General features: G+C 43.9%; 1 protein-coding gene across 1 annotated transcript in view; it reads left to right on the top strand.

Moving 5' to 3' along the window:
* polr2b (RNA polymerase II subunit B) overlaps positions 1–11,131 on the top strand; it is a 21,702-nt gene extending 10,571 nt beyond the window's left edge. Inside the window, exons 14-25 of the mRNA XM_067598306.1 lie at positions 462–616; positions 3,111–3,309; positions 4,239–4,407; positions 5,871–5,967; positions 6,071–6,165; positions 8,605–8,855; positions 9,131–9,220; positions 9,332–9,439; positions 9,579–9,692; positions 10,047–10,207; positions 10,288–10,483; positions 10,933–11,131. Coding sequence (XP_067454407.1) covers positions 462–616; positions 3,111–3,309; positions 4,239–4,407; positions 5,871–5,967; positions 6,071–6,165; positions 8,605–8,855; positions 9,131–9,220; positions 9,332–9,439; positions 9,579–9,692; positions 10,047–10,207; positions 10,288–10,483; positions 10,933–11,022 — 1,725 coding nt within the window. The 3' untranslated portion in view covers positions 11,023–11,131. The remainder of the gene's footprint in view (positions 1–461; positions 617–3,110; positions 3,310–4,238; positions 4,408–5,870; positions 5,968–6,070; positions 6,166–8,604; positions 8,856–9,130; positions 9,221–9,331; positions 9,440–9,578; positions 9,693–10,046; positions 10,208–10,287; positions 10,484–10,932) is intronic.
* Positions 11,132–11,725: the final 594 nt, after the last annotated feature.

Genomic DNA, 11,725 nt, shown 5'->3' with positions numbered 1-11,725 from the left:
TTCTTCCTCTGTGCTCCACTGTTGTGATGAACACTCAGTTACACTTTCATCACCATGAACACACAACGTCCTGTTGCCTCAAACACTCAGCACAGCACCAAATGTGAATTTATCCACCACTGAAAATAGTCCCCAATGAATCCACCTGTGTGTTTGTTGAAAACAGTGTCACACCTTAATCACCATGAACACACACACACTGTAGTTTGACTCAGTTACACATATACTGTCACGCTGCCTCTGATACCACAGAGAGCAGCTGTTTAATCACTGAGCCTCTTCAAACATGAACATTTGTGAGCTTTTTAAAATGTCTTTTTAAAGATTGAAGGTTTTGAGTAGGAAGCAGTGGACTCACTAGTCTGGACATGAGATGATGATAATGATGAATAGAAACATAAAGAATCCTTTAAACAGGTTCGGGTCCAGCTCATGGTTCCTGTTGGTTTTCAATGTTTCAGGTGTCGATGATCAGAGACATCAGAGAGCGTGAAATCAGAATCTACACGGACGCCGGACGCATCTGCCGACCGCTGCTGATCGTCGAAAAGCAGAAACTGCTGCTGAAGAGACGACACATCGACCAGCTGAAAGAGAGAGAGTACAACAACTACAGGTGAGACATTACAACAACTACAGGTGAGACATTACAACAACTACAGGTGAGACATTACAACAACTACAGGTGAGACATTACAACGACTACAGGTGAGACATTACAACAACTACAGGTGAGACATTACAACAACTACAGGTGAGACATTAGAACAACTACAGGTGAGACATTAGAACTACAGGTGAGACATTAGAACGACTACAGGTGAGACATTAGAACTACAGGTGAGACATTAGAACTACAGGTGAGACATTACAACAACTACAGGTGAGACATTACAACAACTACAGGTGAGACATTACAACGACTACAGGTGAGACATTAGAACAACTACAGGTGAGACATTAGAACAACTACAGGTGAGACATTACAACGACTACAGGTGAGACATTACAACGACTACAGGTGAGACATTACAACAACTACAGGTGAGACATTAGAACAACTACAGGTGAGACATTACAACAACTACAGGTGAGACATTACAACGACTACAGGTGAGACATTACAACGACTACAGGTGAGACATTACAACAACTACAGGTGAGACATTACAACAACTACAGGTGAGACATTACAACGACTACAGGTGAGACATTAGAACAACTACAGGTGAGACATTACAACGACTACAGGTGAGACATTACAACAACTACAGGTGAGACATTAGAACAACTACAGGTGAGACATTACAACGACTACAGGTGAGACATTAGAACTACAGGTGAGACATTACAACGACTACAGGTGAGACATTAGAACAACTACAGGTGAGACATTACAACGACTACAGGTGAGACATTAGAACTACAGGTGAGACATTACAACGACTACAGGTGAGACATTAGAACAACTACAGGTGAGACATTACAACAACTACAGGTGAGACATTAGAACGACTACAGGTGAGACATTAGAACGACTACAGGTGAGACATTACAACAACTACAGGTGAGACATTACAACAACTACAGGTGAGACATTACAACGACTACAGGTGAGACATTAGAACGACTACAGGTGAGACATTAGAACTACAGGTGAGACATTAGAACTACAGGTGAGACATTACAACGACTACAGGTGAGACATTACAACGACTACAGGTGAGACATTAGAACTACAGGTGAGACATTACAACGACTACAGGTGAGACATTACAACGACTACAGGTGAGACATTACAACAACTACAGGTGAGACATTACAACGACTACAGGTGAGACATTACAACAACTACAGGTGAGACATTACAACAACTACAGGTGAGACATTACAACAACTACAGGTGAGACATTAGAACTACAGGTGAGACATTACAACGACTACAGGTGAGACATTAGAACGACTACAGGTGAGACATTACAACGACTACAGGTGAGACATTAGAACTACTACAGGTGAGACATTAGAACTACAGGTGAGACATTACAACAACTACAGGTGAGACATTACAACAACTACAGGTGAGACATTACAACAACTACAGGTGAGACATTACAACGACTACAGGTGAGACATTACAACGACTACAGGTGAGACATTAGAACTACAGGTGAGACATTACAACAACTACAGGTGAGACATTACAACGACTACAGGTGAGACATTAGAACTACAGGTGAGACATTACAACGACTACAGGTGAGACATTAGAACTACAGGTGAGACATTAGAACGACTACAGGTGAGACATTACAACGACTACAGGTGAGACATTAGAACAACTACAGGTGAGACATTACAACAACTACAGGTGAGACATTACAACGACTACAGGTGAGACATTACAACAACTACAGGTGAGACATTAGAACGACTACAGGTGAGACATTACAACGACTACAGGTGAGACATTACAACAACTACAGGTGAGACATTAGAACGACTACAGGTGAGACATTAGAACGACTACAGGTGAGACATTAGAACGACTACAGGTGAGACATTACAACGACTACAGGTGAGACATTAGAACTACAGGTGAGACATTACAACGACTACAGGTGAGACATTAGAACTACAGGTGAGACATTACAACAACTACAGGTGAGACATTACAACAACTACAGGTGAGACATTACAACGACTACAGGTGAGACATTACAACAACTACAGGTGAGACATTACAACGACTACAGGTGAGACATTAGAACTACAGGTGAGACATTACAACGACTACAGGTGAGACATTACAACGACTACAGGTGAGACATTACAACGACTACAGGTGAGACATTAGAACTACAGGTGAGACATTACAACGACTACAGGTGAGACATTACAACAACTACAGGTGAGACATTACAACAACTACAGGTGAGACATTAGAACTACAGGTGAGACATTAGAACTACAGGTGAGACATTACAACTACAGGTGAGACATTAGAACAACTACAGGTGAGACAGACGGGTTTTAGTAAAGTAACACCTGGTTGATCCTGTACAGTTTACGCTGACTGACCTGTGGTTGTTGATGTTTTTGGCGGTCAGCTGGCAGGACCTGGTGGCAAGCGGCGTGGTGGAGTACATCGACACTCTGGAGGAGGAGACGGTGATGCTCGCCATGACCCCCGATGACCTCCAGGAAAAGGGCGTGGCTTACTGCTCCACCTACACCCACTGTGAGATCCATCCGTCCATGATCCTGGGGGTCTGCGCGTCCATCATCCCCTTCCCTGACCACAACCAGGTAAGAATACTGTCATCCTCTCCCCGACTCCCCGACCACGACCAGGTTAGAATACTGTCATCCTCTCCCCGACTCCCTGATCACAACCAGGTTAGAATACTGTCATCCTCTCCCCCGACTCCCCGACCACGACCAGGTTAGAATACTGTCATCCTCTCCCCGACTCCCTGATCACAACCAGGTTAGAATACTGTCATCCTCTCCCCGACTCCCTGATCACAACCAGGTAGGAATACTGTCATCCTCTTCCCGACTCCCCGACCACGACCAGGTAGGACGTCACTTCTTAGGACAGAAGCTGCTGCGCTGACCAGGTTAATGTTTGAGAAACAAGGGAGAAAGATAATTAGGGGTGTAATGGTACAAAACATTCATGGTTTGGTATGTACCCCGGTTCTGAGGTCAATGTTTGCTACGATTTCTTTACAGCAGAAAAAAAAAAGGTAGAAAATAACATTATTTTAATCTTTTTATTTTGAAAAATGTAAAGATCTAACAATGGCTCATTGGCCAAAACTATTACTGACAGTTTAGTTGCTGCAGTGGAAACTATGACTGACACAGAGATAATGGTTTAATAACACTGTTGCAGCTGGTCAGTGTTACGGGTCTCTCATTCTGACAGCAGCAACATCACAGAGTAACCAGGCTGCGTTGGCTAAGCTAGCTAGCATACCCTCAAGAACATGCTACAGCTAAGTGGTGCGCCGCTATAACGTTCTGGATGGAACTTGCACTCTAGAATTATTGTTCCACACGTCTGAGTAAGTGGATTATTAAACTACTTTGACAGTAATTGTTTGGGTCACAGAGCGCACCGAACGTTTAGGGACGAATACACGCACCCTTACACCCCTAATGCTAATAACAGATGAACACTAGTTCATGATGCACTAACGAACATGTCTGTCATGTGTCTTCTTGTACAGTCTCCCAGGAACACCTACCAGTCGGCTATGGGTAAACAGGCCATGGGAGTCTACATCACCAACTTCCATGTACGAATGGACACGCTGGCTCACGTGTTATATTACCCTCAGAAACCACTGGTCACCACTCGATCCATGGAGTACCTGCGCTTCAGAGAGCTGCCTGCAGGTGAAGCACTAATGACCACCTCATATATAAATATATATATTAATATGAACATTAGTCTGGGTGGTATCGAGGTGTTACAGTGTACCAGGGTATTTAGAAATCCCAAAGGTTCATTACCATCAAGAATATGGACGCTCCTCTTTCTATTAAAGTGATCCGGCGTTGCTGTATTGAGGTGATGTGTTGTAGTGCTCAGTCTCTACTGGTGGGACAGACAGCTGAGCTGAGAAAGACGGCGACTGCAGTAGAACCAGGACTGTTGTGATAACCGCGGTATTGCAGCACTGTGCAAGCGACGCCACTATTGCTCTGTTCACGTTAGGCCCTTCTTGTTTTACACTTCAATGTGTGTATATTGAATGTTCGGTCCAACCGCCACGCAAAGCGTCACATGCAATGAGTTTTCACCTGTGGGGCCTCGTGCTAGTCTCCTGCAGCTAGCATCCAGGCTAACAAGCTAACCTGGCGCCCAGCCCTCATAACGGAGCCAAGCTTGGTGTGAGCTAACCAGCGGTCAATGCTGATGTGTGGTTGTTAAAAACACGTCTGTATGACTATTTTGTCTCGGTTATATGCTTAAACTCTCCCGGATCACTGTGTGGCCGAGCAGGCTGCCGTTTAACCTGCAAGGTAACGTAGTTTTCCACCAATCGTCCAGCCAGACTCCGTTTATAAATCCCAGGTCTAAGGGGACTCGGCTGGAGGCCAGCGTTGTTTCTGCCACATGATTTAAAGTGTTTTCTGTGTTTGTCAGGTACTGCTGCTCGACACATAATCAGAATAATTGATTTTCAGAAAATAAACGGTGCTAATACCGCACGATACATATGAAAATACTGCCACATATAACTTTATCTTGATGACTTCAAACTACAAAAGCAGTTTATTTGCCACATGATTTTATTCAACTGCCAGTCTGCCGCCACCCGCACATCATCTCCTTTCAGCTCACTGACGTGTCGCCGTAGCAACAAGTGTCATCGGGTCCTCCAGCAAGAATCTCTGGAAGAAGAGCGTTTATTTCCTGTCTGTTCATTATTCTGTTGACCATAAATATTTAAATCCAGCTGTAAGTCGGCTCGACAGCGTCATACATGCTACAGTTACTTCTATCACCAGCGGCTAACAAACCATGAACCCCAGTTAGCTGTTAGCTTGCTAGCAACAGCAGGCAGCGACTGTCTGTGCGTTCTGTTATTTCTCTCCAGTCTCTCTGAACGTTAATGAAGTACTTTCATTAAGCCCCGTGATACTCACACCTACTTGTGTCTTTGCATTGATTTTGTATGTAATCACATGACACAAATAATTGCTTCGTGTTCGGTCTGAACACCGTTACAGAGAAACGTCTCGCTTTCTTCAAACTTACCTGAAAACAGGAGAGTGGGTTTGTGTTTGTCCTGCTCGCTGACTGGCAGGCACAGAGCTCTTCTGGCGTCTCTGAAACTTTCTTTGTGTTTCAGGTATCAACTCCATCGTGGCCATCGCCTCGTACACGGGCTACAACCAGGAGGACTCTGTGATCATGAACCGGTCGGCTGTGGATCGAGGCTTCTTCAGGTCGGTCTCTGCTGTCACTGAGTGTTCCAGGTGTTTGTTCCAGGTGTTTGTTTCAGGTGTTTGTCTGCAGTCTTTTCCTTAAAGCTGTGATGTCACCCTGCAGGTCTGTTTTCTATCGATCCTACAAAGAGCAGGAGTCTAAGAAAGGCTTCGATCAGGAGGAGATCTTTGAGAAGCCGACACGTGAAACCTGTCAGGGTGAGAACTTGTTGTCCGGTCTTTGCAGTATGAAAATACCTGTCTAGGTCTTATGATTGATTGATTTCATTTATGGGTTATCAGACAGGGATCACATGTTAAAGGGGGAACAACATGGTCCTAAGATGTTAAAAGAAAAGAAACAAACAATAAAATTCAACATAAAAACTAAACAATCCTGAAAATCCCAAAACGCTTCACAATTTAAGAGTAAATAATAACTTCCTCATCAAAATACAAGAAAAACTGAAGTAAAAATGGAATTGCAGATTTCAGTATAAACCTGTGACCATGTTCCATAAATAAGTCCTGACCTGACTTCTATAAGCTCCTCTCATTTTTAACAGCTGGATGTGTAACAGGAGGCTGTTCCACAACACGGCAGCAGCTTAAAAAAAGGAACTTCTGGCTACATTATGCACTGGAGGGACTTTATATGAACACACACTGGCCCTGGTGTTATAGCCATGCTGACTATGTTCCATTGTTATCTGTGAAGTATTGAGGAGCAAACCCATTGATAATGTTGAACATATCATGCAGCTTCTGTTGTTCTACTCTGAGCTGTACTGGCAGCAGTCCTACACTTCTGAATTCATCACCAACATGAGTTAAAGAGGATACATTTAATAAATACTGAATAATATTATTTTGCATCACCTGCAGTTTGTTCCTAAATGTAGATGTCAAACCACTGAACCAATCAGAACAGGCAGAATCAAACTGACGCTGTACCAATGAGGACATGAGAAGTTTCTTAACAGAAAAGTTAAAAAGAGTCTTAGTCTGTGAAACAGGAACTGAAGTTTGCTGCCACTCTTCGATAATATTTTATCAACAACAGATTCACAGGACAGTGACTGGTCCAATATTATTCCTAAGTATTAGACATAATATAATAAAATTTCAGTTCCATTACAAAAGATTTTCAATGTATTTGTTCTTGACGTCTTTGTTCCAAACAGGATTGACTCGGTTTTACCCAAATGTATTGAAAGCTTGTTATCTATGAGCCACTCTCTCACACGTTCTGATAAATTACTAAGAGTTGTGAATTTCACTGACATCATTCCCAGATAGCAGTAATGCAGAATCATCAGCATACAGCAGCAGCTTGCATGTCACAGCAGCTGTCGTATCATTTATATACATAAGAAATAAAAGAGGCCTTAAAATAGAACCATGCAGCACCACACATGTAATATCCTGAGGTTCTGATAGAACCACTTCAACATCACAGACTTGAGTTCTTCCTGTCATGTAAGAAATGAACCATTTTACAGCAGTATGTCCAAATGCCATGCACTGTAACTTTGACAACATTACAGAACGATTCACTGTGTCAAAAGCTTTCTGCAAGTCAGCATAATTTCCTTCATCAAGGTTTTGACTAATAAAATCAAACCAATGAATCAGACAGATGTCAGTAGAGTCTGCTGCTGTAAAACCAGACTGAAGCTCAACAACAAACTGTGTCTGACTAAATACTAAATAATAAGAGTAATCACACCAGATATGGATCCATCCCTCAGAAATCTGGCTGGAATAAACCAGTTGCTTTAGTTGCTCCAGTATTTATCTGTGATTGAGATTTCTGACTTAATGATCACTTAAAGTAACATCAAGGACGCCTGTCTGGGAGATCTTTTCATACTCGGAGGCCAATATTCAGTCCAATATGGACGGTTCAGTAATTAAACAACTATTACTAGAAGGCAATAAAAGTCTGCTATTAAAATAACATATACGATATAATAATTCCTTCTTCATGTATACATTATTCTTAATACAGTTTATCTCTAAACGTTCATAAAAGCCTCGTTGTTTTGAAGCTCTATAACAGTAATAACGGGTCCAAGTCGTCCACCTGGAGGTCGGTTTGAATGTTCCTTATAAACAAGCGTATCGCACCTCCATTTCTGTTGCCATGACGCCGGTAGACAGAGTTTCTGCATCTTGAAGGAAGCGATGGAGCCGTTTCTCCACTGCGATCACAGCAGCTGTAGAAATAACTGCAAGATGCTTGATCAAGCTCAGGCAAAAAGTTCTTTGCTTTTACATGAATAAAGTCGTCTCCGACTCAATAAAACATCAGGATCTTTCTGTGTATCAAGCGAACCTCCTCAGAGCAACATGTCATCCTATCAGACACATCCGCAGCATCCATCGGCCACCGGGGGAACGTCAGAGTCGCTCTCTCAGCCAGATCATAAGTGTTTTATGTGAACACACATCACAAAAATAAAAAGCACCTGCCTTAGCAGTAGCTCTCACCACCTCCGCACAGTGAGAGCAGGAACCACTCGGGTTGATTGATCTCGTATTTCACCTGTGAGTTGTGGGCCGAGACGCTGAACGTCTCTGTAGCGGCGTCCAGTCACATGTATGAAATGTTGAACCTTCTGCTCACAGATTACAATCATCTCTGACTCCTTTCAGGGATGAGACACGCCATCTATGACAAGCTGGACGACGACGGCCTCATCGCGCCCGGCGTTCGTGTCTCTGGCGAGGATGTGATCATCGGGAAAACTGTGACGCTGCCAGAGAATGATGACGAGCTGGACAGCACCAACCGGCGCTACACCAAGAGGGACTGCAGCACCTTCCTGAGAACCAGCGAGACTGGCATCGTGGACCAGGTGATGGTGACCCTGAACCAGGAGGGCTACAAGTTCTGCAAGATCAGGGTGAGACAGCACACCTGACACACAGCATTAGCAACAGCATTAGCAACAGCATTAGCAATAGCATTAGCAACAGCATTAGCAACTGCATTAGCAACTGCATTAGCAACAGCATTAGCAACAGCATTAGCAACAGCATTAGCAACAGCATTAGCAACTGCATTAGCAACAGCATTAGCAACAGCATTAGCAACAGCATTAGCAACAGCATTAGCAACAGCATTAGCCTTTTTAAGAGGATTTTCTCTCTGATGAGCTTCTTTCTTCTGGTCCTGCAGGTTCGATCAGTCCGGATTCCGCAGATCGGAGACAAGTTCGCCAGCCGACACGGACAGAAAGGAACCTGTGGAATCCAGTACAGACAGGAGGTAAGCAGGAAGTAAACAAGTCACCAGACAGGAAGTAACACACCTCAGACGGGGGACAGAAAGTTAAATATGGTCTCTAATGTCGGGACGTTTGTGGGTTTTGTGTTGAAGGACATGCCGTTCACCTGCGAGGGAATCACGCCTGACATCATCATCAACCCTCACGCCATTCCGTCCAGAATGACGGTCGGCCATCTGATCGAGTGTCTACAAGGAAAGGTAATAATCAATAAATATGATGTAATAATCCTGATCACAAGGTAACAATTATGAATAGTGATTGATTATCATATTATAACTTGATAATTAACATGAATAACGTCAGTAATTCAGATTAAAAGCTTCTTGTTGTTCTCAGGTGTCGGCGAATAAAGGCGAGATCGGCGACGCGACGCCGTTTAACGACGCCGTCAACGTGCAGAAAGTGTCAAACCTGCTGTCAGAGTACGGATACCACCTGAGAGGCAACGAGGTCAGCGTTCTGATCAATATTGTCCCACAAACAGTTGATCAATACATTGATTATTGATCTGTGTTCAGGTCATTGAGTATTGATCTGTGTTCAGGTCATTGAGTATTGATCTGTGTTCAGGTGATTGAGTATTGATCTGTGTTCAGGTGATTGATTATTGATCTGTGTTCAGGTCATTGATTATTGATCTGTGTTCAGGTCATTGATTATTGATCTGTGTTCGGGTCATTGATTATTGATCTGTGTTCAGGTCATTGAGTATTGATCTGTGTTCAGGTCATTGAGTATTGATCTGTGTTCAGGTCATTGAGTATTGATCTGTGTTCAGGTCATTGATTATTGATCTGTGTTCAGGTCCTGTATAACGGCTTCACGGGTCGGAAGCTGACATCTCAGATCTTCATCGGTCCAACTTATTATCAGCGTCTGAAGCACATGGTGGACGACAAGATCCACTCGAGGGCCCGAGGCCCCGTCCAGATCCTCAACAGGCAGCCGATGGAGGGCCGCTCCCGGTGAGACACCGTCTGTCTACCTGTGTGTCTGTGTGTCTCTCGTACCTGAGTCTCACCTGTCTCCGTCTCTCTCCTCGCAGTGACGGCGGTCTCCGTTTCGGGGAGATGGAACGTGACTGTCAGATCGCTCACGGAGCGGCTCAGTTCCTTAGAGAGCGTCTGTTCGAGGCGTCTGATCCGTATCAAGTTCACGTGTGTAACCTGTGCGGACTGATGGCCATCGCCAACACACGCACGCACACGTATGAGTGCCGTGGCTGCCGCAACAAGACACAGGTACACATCCAGATCAATAACCAATCACATCAAGACACAGGTACACATCCAGATCAATAACCAATCACATCAAGACACAGGTACACATCCAGATCAATAACCAATCACATCAAGACACAGGTACACATCCAGATCAATAACCAATCACATCAAGACACAGGTAGACATCCTGATCAATAACCAATCACATCAAGAAACAGGTACACTTAATCCTGATCAATAACCAATCACATCAAGAAAAAGGTACACATCCAGATCAATAACCAATCACATCAAGAAACAGGTACACATCCAGATCAATAACCAATCACATCAAGACACAGGTACACATCCAGATCAATAACCAATCACATCAAGAAACAGGTACACATCCTGATCAATAACCAATCACATCAAGAAACAGGTACACATCCTGATCAATAACCAATCCTATTGATTGTGTGTCTCAGATCTCTCTGGTCCGGATGCCGTACGCCTGCAAGCTTTTGTTCCAGGAATTGATGTCGATGAGTATCGCTCCTCGTATGATGACATCATAGAGCAGCTCAGCCAATCAGACGCCTCCCAGCAGACTCTATTTTTCTGTAGTTTCATATTGTCTTTAGTTGTTTTTGTAAAAGTCGAATAAAACTGTTTTTCTTCTGTGGAGGATTCTGGGTCACATGATTCTTTGTCTGAGTTCTCATTGGTTTACGTACATCAGTGTTTCCTTCAAAGGTTTCTGCCACTAGCAGGAGACGCGTTTACGCGCCACACCGGGAGACGCGTTAATGCGCCACACCGGGAGACGCGTTTACGCGCCACACCGGGAGACGCGTTAATGCGCCACACCGGGAGACGCGTTTACGCGCCACACCGGGAGACGCGTTTACGCGCCACACCGGGGACACGCGTTTACGCGCCACACCGGGGACACTCGTTTACGCGCCACACCGGGAGACGCGTTTACGCGCCACACCGTCAGTCTTGGAAGTCCTCGAGTACTCTGAACTGATAATGGCTTAATTTTACTTTTAGACTTCTATAAATCTTTGATAGAGTGGAGCTTCAGTTCATTTTACAATCTTTAGTAATTGTTTCTCTACAGATATTAAAACTCAATAAGAACATTAATAATCCTGTTAAACTGAACATCTCATAGACTTCATCTGTCTGGAGGTATTAAACCATATTAAACCCCATCCTGTTAGCGGCTAACCCGTATTAAACATACTAAACCCCATCCTGTTAGCGGCTAACCCG

This window comes from Thunnus thynnus, chromosome 9 (assembly GCF_963924715.1).
Source record: "Thunnus thynnus chromosome 9, fThuThy2.1, whole genome shotgun sequence".
NCBI lineage: Eukaryota > Metazoa > Chordata > Actinopteri > Scombriformes > Scombridae > Thunnus > Thunnus thynnus.
Note: the sequence above shows the minus strand (reverse complement) of the source record. Positions and strands in the feature narration are given on the sequence as shown.